Source organism: Octodon degus, unplaced genomic scaffold, assembly GCF_000260255.1.
Source record: "Octodon degus isolate 3935 unplaced genomic scaffold, OctDeg1.0 scaffold00056, whole genome shotgun sequence".
Lineage (NCBI taxonomy): Eukaryota > Metazoa > Chordata > Mammalia > Rodentia > Octodontidae > Octodon > Octodon degus.
Window position 1 is genome coordinate 5,038,493 of NW_004524632.1, and position 21,346 is coordinate 5,059,838.

Consider the following 21,346-nt stretch of genomic DNA (forward strand, 5'->3'; position numbering starts at 1 on the left):
TTGACTTTTTTTTTTCCCAGAATTGGGGATTGAACTCAGGCCCTTGTACTTGCCAGGCAAGCGCTTATTCCACTGAGCCATCTCCCCGGCCCCTTAGGGCTGCCTTGTAATCTTTTACAGTCCTTGTACCTTAAAATATTTAAAACAGTAAGACTAAAGTTCTGTATTGAAAGGAGAGGTAGAGGAATGAAATTACACTGGCTCTTGAGTCCCTCTGTAAATCAGAGGAGAGTCTGCTTGCTGTTTCCCCTGCACATGCTTTTCCTCCCAAGTGTGGCTCTTTGGGTGCGCCGTGGTGCTTGTGCCCTCGTGTGCCAGTACCTCTTCCTGGAGTGTCTTCATGCTATTTCTTCAAGTAAACGCTTCCTTTTAGAGTCAGCTGAAGTGGCTTTTCTTTTTTAAAGCAGGTTTAGGCCCCTGTTCTTCCGTGCTTCCTCTGCAGCATTTAGCACACTGTGTTAGCAGCATAGAGCGTGCTGTGTTGTTGGAAGTGTTGAGCTGCCTGTTCTGTACCATCAGTATCTGGGGACTGCTGGGTTCCTGTTTTTCTGTTATCTCAGTTTGTGTGTTAGAGTAACCTGAAGTTATAGAAGTTGAAAGTCATCTTACTTTTTTCGTTGTTGAGACAAGATACCCGACAGCCAGAGTTAAAGTAGGGAAGGGTTATTTCTCGCGGTTTGCAGAGGTTCATTCCACAGTCATTGGCTCCAAGGCAGGGTGGCACTGCAGAGGAGAGAACAGGATGGCAAGGTAGGCGGGAGGCAGCGGAGCAGTGAGTAGCAGCAGCAAGTCTGCCTTCTTCTCCTCCCTTTAAATTTCATCGAGGTGGCCAGCCAGATAGCTCAGCAGACTAAAGCGCCTGCTTAGGTGGAGCACAGTGGCCGGCTGCTGACGTGCCGTGCTGGCCCCGACCCCAGGGTGTGCTGAGACAGCGCCTAAGACTGGGCATGGTGGTGCACACCTATAATCCCAGCACTTGGGAGACTGAAAACAGGAGAATCTCTATGAGTCCAGTCTACTTAGTAATCCCTGTATACTGTGTCCTAAATTCATTAAAAAAAAAAAATCATCTAGGCTATAAGGTTATAGATGGGTGCCCCCACACCCAAGGTGGGGCTTCCATTATCCACACCCGGAACTATGCCATACTCGTTTAGTTACCATAGACCCTTAATCCCAGCATCACACGCCTTAGGTTCAGCCACCTCCAGAAAGCTCCACCTAGGAGTACAGGAGGCTTTGGGGGACATCTAGACACAAGCCATAACAAAACCCAGCATGTTTCTTTGAAATAAGTCAGGCCAGCGTTAGCCCCGGGTTGTAACTCATGGCAGATACTTCCCTGGAAGGCAGAGGCCCTTGCTTTAAGTCCAGTGCCACAACGAAACAAGGACAGCCATGTTTGCGGGCTGCAAACCTCATGACGAAGTTCTGTAGTTCTCACATGTGCGTCTGACCCACTCAGGATCCTGGAGCACAGAGAAGCCGAAAGTCCTGTGGGGAAGCTTGCTTTTTGGTGTAACCAGAGCCACTACTTGTTTATTTTGTTGATTCCATGAAAGGATTAGGCCACCAGTCCCTAACCTTTTTGGCAGCAGGGACTGGCCTCTGGAAGACAGTTTTTCCACAGGTGCGGCAGGGTGGTTCAAGATGACTGAGTACATTACAGTTTTTGTGCACTTGGCTTCTATTATTATTTCATTGTAACATATAATGAAATGGTGGGAGCCCGCAGCTTGTTTTCCTGCGGCTAGACGGCCCTGGCTGGGGTTGTTGGGAGGCAGTGACACCCAAAAGGTGTTGTTCGTGGCAAGTCTACTCCATAACCTCTGCTTTGCAAAGATAGGAGCTGGAAGGGGGTGTAGTCTTCTCAGGGCTTTTGTTGGGATCTCAGGATATTTCACTTTAACTTTTTAATCCAGAGCATACAGAGATTTGAAGTTGTCTTAAATGTACTTTTTGAAGGACGTTGTCATTTGCCATCGGAAGCAGCTGACCCTCTTCTGTCAGGGACAAAGTCAGTTCACCTGGTTTGTTCTTAAATGTACCCATTCCTTCCCAGTTTGGGAGTCTTGTGGTTGGGAGGAAGTGCTCGGTCTCTCCTGAAGGTGAGGATAGGTGATCTGAGGGTAGGTGATCGTGTGCCAGCTGGGAGAGCGAAAGAAGAGCCCTGGCTCAGCCTCTGTCAGAAAGCTTGACATGTTGGATATATCTGGTGTTCACTCACCGCCCCGTCGCTCCAGTTGGGCTTTGAGTGCAGCCACTGTCTGTAGGTTTGAGCGCAGTTGTTGTTGTTTTTTTTTTTTTTTTAAATGTGTGTGTGTGTGTGTGTGTGTGTGTGTGTGTGTGTTTTATTTATTTTTGGCGGAACCAGGGATTGAACTGAGGCCCTTGCGCTTGCCAGGTTAGCACTTACTCCACTGAGCATCTCTCTGGCCCCTGAGCGCAATTGCTTTGCTCCCACAGTGATAGAGTTCATCGAGCGGGTTGAATATGTTACACGAGGAAGTTTTGTGACCCATTCTGTGTCGTTGAAATGTGCTACCAGTTGTGGCTGGTTTTCTGAAAGAAATCTGTGTGCAATGACTCTTGTAATTAAAAAACTAGCTAGAGGTCTACCTGAGAAAAGCTATCTCCCCGGACCTTTCCTGTCTTGAGTGCCCACACTCTTTGAGTGGTATGTTTCAATTTCCTCCTAAGAAATCCCTCTTAGGGCTGGCCAGATAGCTCCGTGGATTAAAGCTCCTGCTTAGGCAGATGCAGGGGCTGTGGGTTTCAATCCCAGCCTGCCTTCTAGTCCTGACCCCAGGGTGTGCTGAGCCAGCGAATTTGCCTGGGTGTGGTGGCACATGTCTATAATCCCAGCACTTGGGAGGCTGAAAAACAGAAAGGATCACTACAAGTCCAATCTGTATAGTGAGGCCCTGTAGACCCTGTACTAAATACATTAAAAACAAAAAAAAAAAAAAAACCACGAAATCCCTTTAACTGCTAAGTCCTGGGAATTCTTGCTCAGAGATGAGAGTCTGTGAGCCTACAGCTAATTGGGTAGGGTCACCATCTGTGCTTTGGGCACCTCTTTGAACCTTATCTGGTGACATTTTCTCTGAGTAAGCCAGCAACAGTCAGAGGCATTAGAATCATAATTTTGACTGTTAAATATAGTGGTTCATCAAAAACAAAACTGTTGGTCAAGGGGGAACTACCTGCTCGGGCCCCCCTCCTGTCCCTCTCTTGGACAGGAGTTTCTTTCAATAAATTATTCTGCTCATAAAAAGAAAAAACAACAACAACAAAGACCTGTTGGTCAAGGTGAGACTGTTGCTTCATAGCTGGGGAAGACAAGCAGGTCCTTAGCCTGAGGCAGGCATGAGAAGATGGGTACTCAGCCCTCTGCACCACAGGAGAGGGAGGAATCGAGTCCAGTCGGGGGTTGGAGATGTTGAGGCCCCGGTTTTGATCCCTACTACCAGAAATGAAAGAATGAAAGATCAGTCTGCCCATTTCTATGCCCTTAAGAAAGTTTCCCTCCCATCCTTTCTGTCCAACCCAATTATTTTTAAGATGGGTGTAGTGGTGCACACCTATAATCCTAGCATTCAGGAGGCTGAGGCAGGAGGATCACGGTTCAAAGCCACCTGAACTACGTATAGCAAGACCCTATCTCAAAACAGAACAAAACAGGGGCTGGTGAGATGGCTCAGTAGTCTAAAGCACCTACTTAGAACAAGCTTAGCAAAGCACAGGGACCGCGGTTCAATCCCCCAGCACCACATGCCAGCCAGCCCTGCCCCCTGGTGGGCTGAGCTGGCCACACACACACACATAAATAAATAAATAAAATTTAAAAAAAAAACAGAACAAAACATCCGGGGAAATGAGGTAGGGTGCCAGAAATATAGATAGAAAAGAGACAAGGAAAATCATAGCTGAAAAATGATATTTTGTTTTGCTTTTGATACATGGTCTTGCTATGTAGTTCAGGCTGGTCTCAAACTCACTGTTTAGCCTCAGCTGGCATCAAACACCAAAAACGTGGTGATCCTCTTGCCTCAGCCTCCTGAGTGCTGGAATTACAGGGCCCTGTGCCACCATGCCCTGCCTAAAAAAAGTGTTGTTACCTTGTCAGCATTGGAACGCATCAACCTGGGTTGTGTGTGCTGCAGCACACTAATCCTCTAACCGACATGCCTCTGTCCCCTCTGCTGTTCTGTCACTTCTCCCAGTATGGCACTGGCTGAAAGAGGCACTCATGCCACTGTTTCAGCTGCAGCCTCTCTTAAACGTTCACAGCAAACGTCCTTAACAGCAGATAGGATCAACTGTTCACCAGAAGTAAAGGGGGTTTCTCAGCATTAGCAGTGAGGTTAGCTGCTGAGAATCACACTGCCAGTGCAGACACATGGGGGAGTGGTGGCCTTCAGTAATTGCTTTTGTTCTGTGTTTACTTTTTTTCCTTTTGAAAAGCTCCACAGGCTCGTCCTTCCTGCTGGGTACTTGGTCTTCATGAGGTGCAGTACTTTTGGCTTCATGGATGTGTTCACTAGCTGGCTGCCGTACATTACACAAAGCAGTCTCAGAGAAAGTGACTTACCTGTTGCAGTGAAGCCATAATTTAAGGGCTCTTGGCATTTTCTTCCTAACTGCAGCTTTCTTTCTGTTGGCAGGTTCAGAGTCTTTTGCTGCCCCATCCTTTGGGCTTTGTCATTTCAGAGAAGCCCTGCAGTAACGTTTGTTTTTTACTCATTTTGGCTAGGATTAGCTTGCCAGCTCTATGACCGAGACAAACGTGGTGTGGGAAGGAGGGCAGACAGCAGTGGTAAGTGAGATAATGGGCCACATGTGGACTAAAGTAAGCGTCAGGTTCTGACCTAAAGCCTGCCACCAGCTGCACCTGTACACCAGCTTGCTGCCCAAGAACAGCTGCCAGCCCTTGGCGTTTCACGGCCTCTGCGGTCTGGCCTCTGGATCTGTGTTGCAGCTGCTGCTCACCTCGAGCGTCGAGCGTCGTCGCCTCCTCAGCGCCCCCTCGCATCACCAGGTGCTAATTCCCGTCTGGATGCGCGGTTCACACCAGGGTTGCACTTCGGTGAGGCTGATGCCCGCTGATCTGTGGGCAGCTAGAGCTCGGGAGTGATGCCAGCAGCGGGAGCAGAGCGAGGCAGGAAACCTCCTTTGCTTGTTGCCTGTGTGCGGCTCCCTCTTGCTGCGCAGCGCAGTTCCTAACGGGCCATAGACCACTGGGGCTTGGGGACCCCTGGCAGGAGTTCTCCGTGCCTTCCTTGTTCTCTGCCTCCAACTCTAGTCCAGGGAAAATAGGGATCCTTTCTTTTATCAGGGCCATGGATCTAAGGCACTTTGCCAGGAGCTCTGTTTTGGCATCAAACTGGATTTTATTACTGCTCTATTTACTTTGCCAAGAGCTCTATTTTGGCGTCAAATTGGATTTTATTACTACTCAATTTCTATTCTATTTTTTCTTCATTCATTCTCTCTCCTTCTCTCCCTCTCTCCCTCTCCGCCTCTGTGTCTGTCTCTGTCTCTGTCTCTCTGTCTCTCTCCCTGTCTCTGTCTCTGTGTCAGACAGGGTTTCATTATAGTTCAGGTTGGCCTTGATCAGGCTCACAGTGATCATCCTGCCTCAGCCTCCTGAGTGATGGGATTACAAGCAGGCACCATCACACCCAGTCTCTATTTTTTTTTTAATATGACTGTTTCTTTTTTTTTTTAATTAATTAATTTATTTATTTATTTATTTTGTGTGTGTGTGTGTGTGTAGCCAGTTCAGCCCCCGAGGGGGCGGGGCTGGCTGGCATGTGGTGCTGGGGATTGAACCGAGGTCCCTGTGCTTTATGCTTAGCTTAGCTTGTTCTAAGTAGGTGCTTTAGACCACTGAGCCATCTCACCAGCCCAATATGACTGTTTCTTACTTCCACGCTATCGTTATCTGCCAAAGCAAGGATGCTGTTGGGTTTTTTTTTTTTTTTTCCTCTTTCTCTAGAGTTGTCCCTCACATGTATGGGGGAATTGGATCCAGGACCTTTAGAGTTACCAGAATTGGAGGGTGTTCATGTCTCTTCTGTCTAGTGGTATAGTATTGCTATTACCTGTGCAGTATCCTTCCATCTATTAAGGATCTCTAGATTATGCATAGTAACTACTACTGATGTATCAGTGCTGTGTGAAGAGTTGTACCATACTGTTCAGGGAATAATGGCAGAGAGCCTGGCCATTTAGGGGCAGTTTATTTTTTTCTCCAGTACTTTGAACCTGCAATGGTGGAATCTATGGAGGCTGACTATATTTACCAGTTTTGTTTTGGATTTTGGTACTGGGGTTTGAACACAGAGCCTTTGTACTGAGGTATATGTCTAGTCTTTTTTTAAAAACAATTTTGAGACAGAGTGTCATGAAGGTGCCCAGGTTGAGCTTGAAGTTGCAGTCTTCCTGGCTCAGCCTCCCAGCGTGCTGGGATTCCAGGCATATGCCACCATAATCTGTTTGCAGGACATAGGATTCTGTTTTTTATGGAGGAGTCGGTGCATGGACATAACCACCTCAATACCTTTATAATCCCTTTCCCTTCCCTCCCTCTGCCCTCTGTCCATCTCTTGATCTTTTTTTCCCTTTGTTTCTTTAACATGCTTGCAGTATATGCTTACAGTCTTTGCGTGGACTTGGTACATGTGCACAGCACTGGCTTTGAACTTTCTTTGTAGCCAAGGCTGGCTGCAAACTTGTGATCCTTTTTCCTCAGCCTCCTGCATGCTGGGATTACGAATATGTGCTGCACACCCTAATTACTTGATTACTCTTAGAAAGATATGAAGGTTATTAAGAAGTTCATTTTATGCTTGTAATCCCAACTATTGCCAAGGTTGTGGCAGGAGGATCACAAATTGAGGGCCAGCCTGGACAATGTAGTGAGATGCTGTCTGACAATGAAAAGGGCTGGGAATACCTGACATTGTGTCATGGGTCTCTTAACACTCTGGGGACCGATGGGCAGGAATATTGAAAGGTCACAGCCAGCTGGGTGTGGTGGTGCGTGCCTATAATCTCTGCTGAAGTTAGGAAGGGGCTGAAGCAGGAAGATCCTGGGAGCTGGGGCCAGCCTGGCTCCATATGAGCTCAAGGCCTACCTGGGCTACCACAGTGAAACCCTGCCTCAAAAAACCGAAATAGCGGGGTGTGGTGGCGCAAGCGTGTGATCCCAGCACTCAGGAGCCTGGGGCAGGAGGATCCTTGCAAGTTTGAACCCAGCCTGGGCTACACAGTGAGCTGAAGGCTGGCCTGAACTACACAGGGAGACTCTGGCTTAACAACAACAACAACAACAACAAAATTCAAGGATAGCCTGGGAAACCCAGTGACTTAGCAAGACCCTACATGAAATTGATGCAGCTAGGTGCAAAGGGCTGGGGTTCAATTCCCAAAGCAGACTTTTCTTTAAAGGAGAAACAACATTCTTTATTTCTTTTGAGCTTGAAGATACACTGAAAATGAAGATGTGTTTTTGAGGGTCAGTTGTCTTAATAGTCTCAAAGGAGTTCATGATTCCAAAAGGTTTCAAGTCTGCTTGGAACCAGCAAGGAGAAAATACATCCGCTCTGCTGGGACTGTTCAGTGGTGGTCTCTGAGTTGTCTGCTCTCGCTTGCTTGGAGGAAAGGCCTGAGAGCGTGCATTTACTTTGGAATACTGTCACTGTTGCCAGTCTTGTCCTGTGAAGGGAAACTGTAGAAAGAAGAGCTTTCTGTGTGGAAATAAGTAGTTTAGCTGCTCCAAAACCTATTGCATTGTGTTTGTGGTTGTTGATACTCCCACCCTCAACCTTTGTCCCCAACAAATGTTCCCTCCTTTGTTTCTTTTGCCCTTCCCCTCATCCCAGTTGCTCCTTCCCTTTGAATAGTCTTTCCCTTGCACAGTACTATTGTACCTTTCAGACTACTCTCTCAGGCTCTCACACTAGGGAGACAGTACAGTGTACACACACGCAGATAGGATTTCCCTTAGGAGTAGGGTCTCATTGCATCCATTTCGCTATTAAAAAGCCTCGAGTTTATCTTTTTTATAGCTAAGTAGTATTCCATTGTATAAAAATACCACATCTTTTTAAAAATCCATTCCATTGATGGGCATTTGGGTTGTTTCCAAGATTTAGCTGACACACTGAATGCCTGGGTAGCCCAGCTTTGACTCCATTCCATCTCAATATGAGTAAAAATGTCAGGTTTTGATTAATGCATTTCTTTGTCATCTTGTTCATTTTGGCTATAGTCTCATAGAATTACATGCTACTTATTTCCTGGTTTGTTTTTTTTAAACCTCAGACCAGGAAGTGTTTTTCTTTTGCTGACTGTATGTAGGGGAGAGGAGGAGATGCCAGAGCAAGAGTCCTAGGTTCTGCCCACTCACAGAACAGCGGCCTGGCCTCATCTTGTTAGGCCCAGAACTCTGGGACCCATCCCAGGCCTTCTGAGTCTGGATCTGCCTTGAAACACGATCCTCCTCGGATGCAAATAAGTGATCATTTTAACATGTGAAGAGTTCCACAGCTTGAATCATCTCTGTGGGGCTGAGTGCTGGCGTTTACAGCGGAAGCGTCTCACGGTGGCTGCTAGACAGTTGTGGGCTTTCCGTGCTCTTCTCTAGCTAGACTGGACTGCTGAGAAGCGGAGCGACTTCCGTGGTGCTCATAGCAGTGTCCGTCCTGAGTTCTGAATGAGGAAAGTAGTTTCCGTGTTTGTTTTTCTGGTGCTGGGCGAGGCAAGCCCTCCACCTCTAGAGCTGCACCTCCAGCCCGAGTGTTGCCGTTTCTTGACAGGCATTCGCCGTGCCGCCTTTAAAGCAGTGTTGTGCCCGTGGCACCAGAGGGCTCTATGCATAGTAAGAATCACCCAGAGCTAGCACTTCGATTGCCAAGAGCGTAGCCCTTTCAAAGCAGGCCAAAAGACAATTACATTTCTTTTACCGGGGATTGAACTCAGGCTTGCACTTGCCAGGGAAGCGCTTATTCCACTGAGCCATCTCCCCAGCCCGACAATTACATTTCTTATTTACTCTTAGTTCTTGTTTATATACTCAGGCAAAATTGTTGAAATAACGTAGACATCCGAGGCACTGCTCTTCTGGTAATGCAATCTTACCCCATCTGCCTGGGTTCAGTTGTAGCCAGTGAGCATGGAAGGCACAGCTGTGTCCCGGGCAGATACTAAGCAGTTCATAGATGCTGCTTCTTTTTCTTCTTCTTCTTTTTTTAACGTACGTAATACAGGGTCACACTATGCAGCTCAGACTCATAGTGATCCTCCTGTTTCAGCCTCCCTACTGCTGGGATGGATTACCGGCGTGCACCGCCACGCTTGGACTTGGGGCGGGTGCAGCCTGTGGTGCTGGGGATCCAACCCTGGTCCTGCACTTGCATAAGCAGATACTTAGCCTGCTGAGCTATCTTGCTGGCCTGTTGATGCTTCTTGAATGAAAGATTTATCCATTTTCCACTTATTTTTGCTATAACCTGTACTCCTATGTAAAGTCCTCAATTGATTAAGGTTCTGAAAAAAGGAACAACCGCTTTCGATGGATTTCTGTAGAAGCCGCACAAATTGGAACGCCCTCATGGGCAAGTGTGCTTCGCCCTGGGGCTTGGCAAAGGGTGTGCCAGGTCCTTGAGCCGCTGAAGGGAGAGTCTGATAGGGCAGGCAGAAGAAGTTTGTATTGAAGAAATAGAGTTTATAAATTCTTTTTTTTTTTTTTTTTTTTTTACAGGATCTCACTATATAGTCATGGCTAGCCTTGAACTCACAGTGGTCCTCCTACCTCAGTCTGCTAGTGCTAGGACTGCAGGTGTGCACTCCAGCCAGATTCACTAGCTTTCTAAGCGGGTCTGTGGATGCCCAGTGCCCAAGAACTATTGCTTTAGTCGTTGAAGATTTGAAGCTTCAACAATCAAGACAGCATTGGAATAAATGGCTGTGGAGGGAAAGAAAGTGCATAACTATATCAGGGTGCTTTTACTTGTAATAGAAACAAGTTCAAATAGGCATATATTAAAAAGGAATTCATTGGCTTATGGAATTGGAAAAAATTAGATTTTTCTTTCCTTTGCTCTTTTTTCCCCCTAGATTGTCTATTCTCAGACCTGTTCTTTCTTTAAGACTAGGAAAATTTATTGGAGAAAAGGAATGGGGATGGGGATGGGGAGCAGGCTAACTGCTAAGACAGGGTTCAGGCCTCCTCTTAGAGGAAAGGTATCAGCGTGCAGCATGCATCTGTTAGGTGCCAGCACAGGAAAAGTTGGTGTCGCAGTCTGCATTTTGCTGCTGTTACAGAATATCTGAGTCTGGGTTTTCTATGAAGAAAAAAGGTTGATTTGAGTTGTGTTCTGAGTTTGAGAAACCCAAGACGGGCACTTGCATCAATGGGTGACTCACCCCCAGCTTCAGCTCAGCACAGAGGAAGCGAAAGTGGGCTTTGTAGAAGACAGAACACTAGGGCTGCCCTGCTTGGTAACAACCTGCACTTGCAGTGACTAATGCAGCCCTGCCAGAGGGGAGCTCACGGCTCACAGGAAGGCATGACCTGCTGAAAAGTCCTAATCGCCTCTGAAAAGTCCCCTGCCTTCAGCACCTTTCTCTTGGGAATCACTTCTTCATGAATTTCAGCAGGGACAAGCCATATCTATGCCACTGCAGGTAGTATTTTCTTAATAACCGGCAGCTGTCCCAGAAAGGTTCTGACTACTGTCTTGTCTCCCCTGGGGAGAGAGTCACAGCAATCCGGTTCCATGGGCTGAATACAATTAGCGTCAGCCGGAGAGGAATTTTCCTAGAGGAAGGCAGCATGTGCTGGCCAACTGTGTCCTCCACAGTAACTGAAACACCAAAGACAGATAAAGTCGGGAAAGTACACATGAAAGCTAGGTCGTACAGGCAGTGAGACCTGAGGGGTTTTGCATGTGAATTATGCATTTTCCTATATGGGTTTCAGTTTTTTACTATGAAAGTTGTATCTATGTATTTATTCACTCATTCATTCATTTATTCATTCATTTCACAAACATAACACATACCTCAGTTCTAGTCAGTTCTTTCCAGAACTATTGATGAGTGCCCAAACAAACAAGTAATGAGCAGACTTTCCCCAAAAGAAATAATGTAATTACAAATAATTTGTGAGCCAGGCATGGTGGCTCACACCTGTAGTCTCAGCACTTGGGAGGCAGAGGCAGAAGGATCACTTTGAGTTCGAGGCCAGCCTGAGCTACATAGCGAGACACTATCTCTAAAGAAAGAAAAACGATCTTGAAAGTTGCCTTCACATTCACATTTTACTTGGAATTAACTTTGTAGTGGACTAACATAAGCCTTTCAGACTTAGTGTTATCACTCTTAACCTTGTTGTGACCCATAGTTAGCATTTAAGATGTAGTAAAGCACGAGACAAGAACCAACAGGAATGGGAAGTTTGCGCTGGCTGTGAGCAGCCGAGAGGCTGTGGGCCGGGTGGGACTGGGCTGGGAACCTGCTGTGTACTGCTAGCTGGGGTGTCAACAGTGAGTGATGCAGAAAGGCCTACCTTCGTGGTGCTCACAGTCTAGTGAGAATGGCGCATAATAAGGCCAATTCCTACAGTGTGCAGCTTGCTGGCCGTTGACAGGTGTCCTGAAGGAAAGTGAGGAGGGGGAACAGGGTGTGCATCAAAGAGGGGTATGCTGAGAAGGTGACATTTGAGCAAGGGCACAAAGGAGGCGAGGCAGGAGCAAGCTGGGGTCTGTGAGGAGGAAGCTGCCATTGCAGCAGCGGGAAGCCGGTGCCGCGGCTTATAGCGCTGAGACCGCCAGGAGTTGGAGTCAGAATGGGAAGGAGGGAGGAGCAGGTAACCGGGGAGATGTGGAAGGTGAGGAGGAAGGTGAGGAGGAAGGTGGGAGGAGGCTGGGCCCTGGGAGGCCATGGGGTAGGGCTGTGGCAAAAGGTGAAGCTGGCGAAGGGCCTTCAGCAGAGGAGAAAGCGGTCTTAGCTCAAGGCAGCAGAGAGGAGCAGGAGAGGAGAGCCATTAGGAGATCCCTACCATGGCAGTAACGGGGAGCAGGTAATGGAGACGTGGAGCAGGGCGTGCAGATGAACTGCAGGGGAGGGACAAGGGAAGCCCAGGCTGACCACAAAGTCCTAGGCCTGCGTGCCTGACCATGGTGACTGAATGAGCAGAGAAGACAGGGAGGAGAAGACTTCAATGCACTGAGCCTAAGCGAGATCAGAGGCCTGGACGGAGGGGCCCGACAGGCTGTTTAGACACATGAATGTGAGGCTCAGGACGGGGCTGCAGATGGGAACTTGAGAGTTACCGGCATACAGTTAGTGTTTAAGGCCATGAGAATGGGAGAGATCACTGAGGGATGAGTAAACAAGGAAGAAGAAAATCTGTCTGAGGAGCAGGTACACCCGTGTGAAGTTGGGAAGAAGAGCAGGCACCAGAGAAGAGGGCCAGAAGGAGCAAGCAGCGAGGGCAGCAGAGGAGGAAAGCGCGGAGGCTGGGGTGGCGGGAGCCTGGAGGGCGAGGGCGAGGGCGAGGGCGAGGGCGAGGGCGAGGGCGTGCATCACCTCCCAGGTGCTGCTGTCTAAGAGAGCAAGACCGTGGCCACGTGATCCCGCATGTGCGTGGATTTGGTGTGGTTGGTGGAGATAGTCAGGCTGGGTCCTTTTCTTAGGCACTTAAACGCCCAGTTCAAGTCCATCTCCAAGACTGGTTATTACCGATGTATTTTAACTGCTGCGGCTGTACCTAGGGCCTCACACGTGCTACCCAAGTGCCGTGCCACTGAGGTACATGCCTGTCCCCGAGACTGCTTACCAGTCAAATAATTGTTTAGAGAATATTTGCTGATTATTCTATCTTTGCTGGTGTTAGGGGTTAAAAATTATGACTTGAAGTCAAGATGAATATGCAAGTATAATGCATTTATGTGTTTGTAGTCAGATATATGTATTTCCTTTGGAATTCCTATTACATGAAATAAAAACATGTTACTAAACAAATTATTTTTGTCACATTTTTACTTATATATTTGGAGGTTTTTAAATGACTTTTAAGAAGACTAAATCAACCTAAACTCATGATTCTTACATGTCTCTAGGTAGTTAATACCAAATTGGTGTTGATTAATGCACAACTTGAAAATATAGGAAGATTTCATTGCTGAGGCTGGTGGGGTGCAGGCCTGGAATCCCAGCAGCCTGGGGGTATGGTATTCTGGAACAATCTGGTTGTACCACCAAGGTACATCTCTTCCCAACCGATTTCATTTCTCTGATGAAAGTGTATGTTGTTCTTCTTTATTAGAAATTCATTGAATTTGAAGATTCTCAAGAACAGGAAAAAAAGGATTTACAGACCCGAGTGGAATCTCTAGAATCTCAAACAAGACAACTTGAACTCAAAGCAAAAAACTATGCTGACCAGAGTAAGTAAGACTGCCTCTCCTTCTAAGTACACATTCAGAGCAGGCTCTAGGAGGCCAGGGCCTTCTCCTGACCTTTGACAAGGTTCCACGTGGTGCTTGCAGCTGTCAGCCCAGACTCCAAGGGGACCTCGGTGCTAGGACTTCTTTCCCCTGTACGAACTCAGGTGTACAGTGGCTGCATCACAGAGGTCACTTCCTCAGGTTAGCCTCCTCTAGTGACCATTGTGTGACAGCTGTTATGCATGTTTGTGTGGGTAACTTCTCATTTATTTTGGCCAAGCACACAAAGTTCCATCGTTTCTGTGTTGCTTTGAAATTTAAGAGAAATTAAACTTTGAAGTATATATAAAATGTGACAAGTCTCTGTTTTGTTTCCTTCTAATGGAAAGGTGGTGGCTCTTAGAGGAACAGAAGTTCATTTTTCAGATCCATTTCATTTTTAATGTAATTTCAGGTTATTCTTGACTTCTGTTTCAAGCCCCAAAGATTTTTTTTCCCCTTTTGGCTAATGAAGATGAACCAGATCAAATTGCAGTTAGAAAAGCAGTGCGATGCTTCGTGACCTGTTTTCACATTGATATAGGAAGACAGAGCTTCCCTTCCTAGCATGGTAGACTTTTAGAATCCACAGGGGCAAGAGCTGGCCGGGCAGTGTCTGCACACGTGGTCGCCAAGGCTCCATAATGACTCTGCTCTAGGGGCTGCCACTCTCGACAGGGCCCTCACCTCACGGAGGACTCCGTGCAGCCTGCACAACAGAGAAGGCCTCATAGAGCTGAAGGAGAGGTGTCGGGAGCCTGGCATTTAGCCTTGGGGAGCTCCTGCGCCTGTTCCCAGTAGCCTAGAAGGCAGGTAGTGGATGTTTGGTAACAGTGAAACCAGATAAGCCTATGCCGCCATGTCTGTGTGTTTTTAGTCTTGAGTTATTTAGAGCCCTTTCCTCTTTCTGGGTTAGCATCACATACACCAAGTGACCTTGATGACCCTATTATGGGTTCTGCTCTAGACCTGAAGGGCTTGGGGAGCTTGAAGTGGACTCCACAATGGACACACAGTTCCATCCCTGGAGTCACATTGCTGTGAGTGCCACTCATCTGGAGGAACAGTTTTGTGGCAATTACAAGCTTTTGATATATTTTAAGAGTTGAACATTCTCTTATTTAAGGAAGAAAATATAAGGCAAGGCTGTGTGCAGAGGCACGCGCCTATCATCCAAGCACTCGGTGGCTGAGGCAGGAGGATTGCTATAAGTACAGGGCCAGCCTGGGCTACGTAGTAAGATATTGTTTAAAAAGGAAGAAACTGATCAGGTATTGAAGATAATGTTTTAATCCAGACTTGATTGTGCTTTCATATCAGGGATTATTTGGTACTTAGAACCAAGCACTAAAGGCACAGTTGGCAGAACTAACCTACTTTTCATGACTTTAATAGGTTAAATTTTCATCTTGATTCCTGAGGTACAAAGTTTTTTTTTGTCCTGGGAATTGAACTTAGGGCCTTGCACTTGCTAGGTGCAGGTGCTGTGCCGCTGAGCTATGTCCCTGGGCCCAGGTACCGAGCTGTCAGTAGAAAATTTTCTTTTAATTTTGGATAGGATGCCTTGACTAAAATGCTTATATGTATTAAGTAATGCGCTTCTGTGACAGAAATATAATGGAGGAGGAATTGCCTTATGTTTGAAATTACATTTTTGAAGTCAATATCATAAAATTGTTTTTATATTTAAAGAAAGTGCTGGTCTCTTTTTTTTAACCAAAGTAACTAAATGGAGTGAGCCGCTCGTTTTTTCTGGAGCACATGAGCCCTTTGTAGCCCAAAGTTAAAGGTCCGTGTCTAGTGGCTGGGCTCATGCAGCTCAGTGCAGCGCGCTGGCCCTGCACACGAGGCCCTGCGCTCCGCCCCAGCCTGCCGCTTGCAGCACAAGGAACAAATGCAGGGGTAGCCAAACGGAGGAGCCTCTCAGCGAAGGGAGGCAGTGACGTCAGCAGAATGTTCAGAGTCTCAGAATGTGTCCTTTTAGTGTGCTAGATGTGTTTTTCAGTCCAGTGAATCAGATCCTGCATTTTGGAATTGTCATGTTCTGTGGTCCCCATTCTCTTATTCCTCTCAGAAGGTGTTGCTTGTTGTATTTTCATTACTTATTTATTTAGTTGTTTTGAGACAGGGTCTCACTATGCAGCTCAGGCTGGCCTTGAGCTAACTTTGCAGCCCAGGCTGGTCTCAAATTCACAGTGATCCTTCTGCCTCAGCTGAGATTACAGGCCTGCACCACCATGGCTGGCCTATATTTTCATTTTAATCCAAAAACTTTTCTTTCCCAGTCTGAGGATTCAACCCAGGGAGCACTGAGCTATATCACTGTCCATTTTAAATTTTATTTTCAGACAGGGTGTTGCATTGTTGCCCGAGCTGGCCCCGAGCTCACAGTGATTCTTGTGCCTCAACCACCAGGGAGCTGGGATTGCAGGCGTGCACCACCATGGCCAGCTCCCTCTGCTTTTGCTTAGAAAAATTTCCAGATATACAAAAGAATTAGAGGGCCAGCCAGATAGCTCAGCAGATTAGAGCACCTGTTTAGGTAGACACAGGGGCTGGGGGTTCCATCCCCGGGGTGCATTGAAACAGCGACTGACACTGAGGGTGGTGGCAAGCGCCTGTAATCCCAGCACTTGGGAGGCTGAAATGCAAGAAGGATCACTACAAGTCTGATCTGTATAGTGAGACTCTGTAGACCCTGTACTAAATGCATAAAAAGATTTAAAAAAAAAAAAATTACTGTTTTTATCCCCTGGTAGCCACTGTCTGGATTCCGGAGCTTTGTTTCTGTGCACGTGGCGGTCCATGTACACAGATGTGTGTGGGTCACATATGCAGGCTGACGCACTGTGCTGGCTCTGGGGCCGCAGCCACACCGAGCGGTGCAGACAGCTCTACCTGACGGCTCAGGGCACACATCCTTTTTCGGACGCAGCCGCGATGGGTCCAAGCTGTGCTCCAAGCCCACTTCCTATGTCAAAAGGGGAAATTTTGGTTGCAGTTATTTACTGTCTGAGAAACAAGAAAAAAAGAAATGGGAACTGAATTAAAGGTACACTTCTGGTTTTCAGTTGTGTGGAATTTATCATGTGGTATGATTTAACACTGAAAAATTGAGTTTATAAAAATTACAATTTTGTGGGTAATATTTGATTTTTGGAGATTTCTGGTGGTTCTATTTTTTTAAAAAATTGAGCTAACATGAATTTTTTTATTTTTCTAGCATAAATAAAGCTTTTAGAAACATGCTATATAGTATTTCCTATGTTAAAGTAGCAGTAACACTCTCAATACTTAACACTGAGTGAACTTTAGAAGGTTTTTTTTTGCTGGTTTGAGTGAGCTTTAAAGAAGGATCTAAAATATATATGATGTGAAATATGAAATAAGGAGGTTGCAATTTGAGGAAGTTTAGTTTGGTGCTTTTCAAGTAATCAATTCTGCCACTTATAGTGTGACAGTGATGTCAGGAAACAGTTTTTGTCTTCATCGTTTTGTGTCATCTGTTTGCCATTTTCCTATGCAAGCCAAATGTTCTCTCTAGTGAGTTGGTAAATCTAGACACACTCATACAGTTAAAAATATCAAGAGGCAGGGGCTAGGGAGGAGGGAGAGGGAATTGAAAATGACGGAGGCTGTGGAGATAGCTCAGGGGTCCAAGCACCTGCTTGAGCAAGCGCAGGGACCAGGGTTTGATCCCCGGCAGCATGCCACACCAGCCCTGGGCACACTGAGCTGGATACTGAGACTGGGCGTAGTGGCACACACCTGTAATCCCAGCGTGGGGGAAGCGGAAAACAGGAGGATCACTGGGAGTCAGAGCTGCTTAGTGAGACCCTGTACCAGTACGTAAAATTTAAAAAAAAAAAAAAATGACGCTAGCATGTTAATGCACAAGCTCCCCCAGATGAGCGTGGAGGTCGTCTACTGCAAACAGGCCTTAGCTCCAGTGTCACAGTCAGTTAGCACGCGGTACTTACACTGAAAACATGTACCAATAAAAGGAAAAGTAGATCTGCCAAGAGGAAGAAACCCACTGGGCCAAGCCCAGCAGCACACGTTGTTGCCCTAGCCACTCCAGAGAGTGAGGAGGGAGAACTGGAAGTTCAAGGCCAGCCTGAGCAATTCAGGGAGACCTGCCTCAAGATAAAAAATAAAAAGGGCTGGGGATGGCGCTCGGTGAGGGTGCACCTCTGGGCTCGAGGCCCAGTACTGGTACACAGAACCACACCCTACTGCTGTAAGCTGTCTAGTGTTCCCCAGCATTGTGGTACGGAGAAGTGGGCTGTGGTCTTTTGGTCCAAGAACTCATAGCTGTGTTGGGGAGAGGGAAAGGAGGGCATTATGTAGGTTTTCTTGCAATGTATCATGTTTTTACATTATTGCAATTAGAAATATTTATAATTTTGTACTTTCCTTTACATGTTTCATCTTTTCCTGATTGTATAATCTTTTATCTTTTTAATGTAAGCATATGTTGAGCATCCAAAGTTATACCATCTATTAACAAGTCTGGGTTTTCTTGGGGAACTGTGCTTTTTTCTCTCCTCTACAGAGAATTACTTGGTGACCATTTCCTTTTTTTTTTTTTTTTTTAAATTTTTTATTTGTGTGTGTGTGTGTGGCCAGTTCAGCCCACCAGGGGGCGGGGCTAGCTGGCATGTGGTGCTGGGGGATTGAACCGCGGTCCCTGTGCTTTGCTAAGCTTGTTCTAAGTAGGTGCTTTAGACCACTGAGCCATCTCACCAGCCCCGACCATTTCCTTTTTATCTGGGCTGCTGAGAAGCAGGCCAAACGTTGTGACAGCTTGTTTGGATCTTACCCTGTTAAGCATACTTACAGTCTTTTCCACCCGCATCCAAGTTTATATATATAATGTTCTCCCCACCACCTTCTTTCATTTTTGTTACCAGGGATTGAACTCAAGACCTTGCACTTGTCAAATACTGCTGCTGAACTATCTTCCCAGCTTTATAGTATTTTTCAAAGTCACCTCAAATCCTTGTGAAATAAAAGGAATGAACTGAGATAAAAATGAAAGGCCAGTGAGATAGCTCAGCGGACTAATCACAGGGTTGGAGGTTCAATCCCTGGCACCGCATGCCACATTGGCCCCGCCCCTGGGTGCACTCACACGCATACTGAGCCAGCTACAAGACTTTGTGTGGGACAACAGGCATGCGCCACCACAACCAGTCTCAATCACTGAGCAGGCCTCAGGGGCAGGGCCAGCGTGGCAGGCCAGAGGATTGAATTCCCGGCCCCTGCAGCTACTTAAGCTGGTGCTTTAATCCACTGAGCTATTTGGGGCCAGGGAGATGGCTCAGTGGAATAAGTGCTTCCCTGGCAAGCCTGAGAGCCTGAGTTCAATCCCTGGTTCCACCAAAAAAAAAAGATTATGCGTGGTGGCACACGCCTGTAATTCCAGGACAGGAGACTATAAACAGGAGGATCACTATGAGTCCAAGCTGCATAGTGAGACCCTGTACAAATACATTAAAAAAGAGAAAGAGAAGTGAGTGGGTTTTTTAAAAGGCCTCCAGAAACTTTCCCTGTTGGTTGGTTGGACATTTTTCTAGTGTAGTGAATCATATTGCAGTAAATATGTGTGTGTGTGTGTGTGTGTGTGTGTGTGTGTATTTTTTTTTAACTTCTATAGGTTTTCCATTGATAATTTTCTTAGAATATATTTAAGGAAGTTGATGAAGAAATAGGAGTGGTGCTTGGTATGTTAGAGTATTAGGCATTTCTTCCGTGAACAGAATTGGAGAGTAAGGATTAACAGCAAATTCCTTGTTGTTTACCATATTTTAAGACTTTGAATCATTATTGACAACTTATTGGCACCCAGAGTGGATGCACAAACTTTTATTGTTTTCTTCTCTCTTAGGAAACACTGCCTGCTGTCGGGCTCCTTGAGTTATAGACCACTTCCCTGTAGGTGCACAGCCATGGTCTCTCTCAGAAAAGAAGATGGCAAGTCTTAGAGGGCAGTGATTGTAAAAGCTAAAGACTCCCGCGGTTCTACTCTGCCCTTCTTTGCTTGGAATGAGAATCTCCCTTTTTTCTTAACTGAATGGAAACCATTGACATCTAAGGACAGGCCTCGCGTTCCAGCGTCACCCACTTCTTCCCCACAGACACAGTCACTGGCCTTTGTAGCTTGATATAAAGATCTTGGTCTAGTAAAATAACTTAAAGCCTTCACTTTAAATGTTACTATTAGAAAGAAAACAGTTATCTTCTTTCTTAGTCAGAAGAACAATAAACTCTCATTGGAAAGTGTAGGCAATTAGGTGTAAAAAATCATTGCCATCATTTTGTGTTTTAAAAGAGTAAATATCTCCAAACAGACTTTCAAATTTGATAAATTACAGGCCTTACACCACCAAAGAAAAATAAGCGATTTTAACTTGCATAATTTATATCAGCTAGTATTCAAGATGGTCTACATAGTTTGCTACTGTCTTTTAAATCACTTAAAAGAGTACCTTCAGGCCCATAAAAGCTTTTATCAATCCCTTGATTGTGCTTTGCATTGTTAATGTTCTAGAAAAGTTGAATGACATTATAGTTGTCTTTCAATTTTAATTTTATTATCTTGATAGTCCCTTCTTGGTAATTTTTTGATACCAGGAATTAAACTCAGGACCTTGTGCTTGCCAGGCAGGCACTTGTGCCACTGAGCTATACTCCTGGCCCTTCTACATAATGTTTTACTGATAAAAACAGATGACTGGTTGGAGAGATAGTTCCGCAGTTGAAGCGCCTGCCTGTCAAGCGTAAGGACCTGGGTTCGGCCCCCAGTGCCACATGCCATGGTGCCACGTACCTATAATCCCAGTGCTGGGGAGGCTGAGACAGGAAGATCACTATGTGTTTGAGCTGCTTAGCAAGACCCTGTACCAAATAAATTTAAAAAACTTAAAAAATAAAAAACAGATGACTGAAGACTCCTGGGGTGGGGGTGGTGTTGGTACTGAGAATTGAACTTGGAGCCTCAAGCTTGCCAGGCAGGTACCGTGCCACTGAGCTATATCCCTGGCTCAGATTTGTGGTTTTGTTGAAAGCAGTTTTTTGATAAGTCAACTTTAGATAGAAGCTTCAGATTTATATCTTCCAGGTTTTTTTTTTAAACAGTGGTAAAAGGTTCCTTTTTGTCCATTTAAGTATAGTCCTTTGCAATGTTCAGAATATCTATATACTTAATAAATTCCTAGAAGAGCTCTTGGTTTTCTTAGAGCCTGTGTCTGAGAGGGTAAGTAGAAAATGAAGCATAAGCTAATTTCTACGAACAATAACATTTGATGACTTGTGCTCCACTCGGCAGTTTTATGTGGTCTGCTCTGTTGTTTATTATGTGTATTTAAGTTCTTCCTTTTTTTAGTCTAGGGCTGTCTGTTGAGAACCTTAAAGTTGTAGCTTACAATTAATATCAAGTCCTTTGTGTAACATAGAAAACTAATCTTATGAGCAAAGGTTAAAAGATTTCTGGTGACTTAGATTAGAGGATCGGGAGGTAATGAATGGGTTCCTCCTCACACTTAGAAAAGGTTGAATAAGGAAAAGGCCAAGCTATTTTTCTGTCATTTGGCCTGGCTGAGTTAGAGGAAATGATGTGCTGGTCTGGTTGGCTCTGAGGAAGTTCTTCGTGGCCAGGAGGAGTGCGTGCTGACATGGAGGTGGCCTCTCCCTGCGGAACTACTCCACCTGGAGTAGTCAGTCAGCTTTCTGTTGTGGACGGATGGCTTCTGGGACATCTTCAAGACAGTGATGATGTCAGATTGCTAGGCATCCCCTGCCACTAGGGTTCTTTGGAGTCATCCCCTCTGCATTAAGGGCGTGCT

The 21,346-nt window shown here is 46.0% G+C and overlaps 1 protein-coding gene across 7 annotated transcripts in view; it reads left to right on the forward strand.

Annotated features, from left to right (window-relative positions):
• The window catches only part of Spag9 (sperm associated antigen 9), a 124,628-nt gene that overhangs the window by 21,626 nt on the left and 81,656 nt on the right, over positions 1-21,346 (forward strand). For all 7 annotated transcript variants that reach the window (XM_023717892.1, XM_023717895.1, XM_023717893.1 and 4 more), the window contains exon 2: positions 13,340-13,460. In XM_023717892.1, the coding sequence (XP_023573660.1) occupies positions 13,340-13,460 (121 nt within the window). The remainder of the gene's footprint in view (positions 1-13,339; positions 13,461-21,346) is intronic.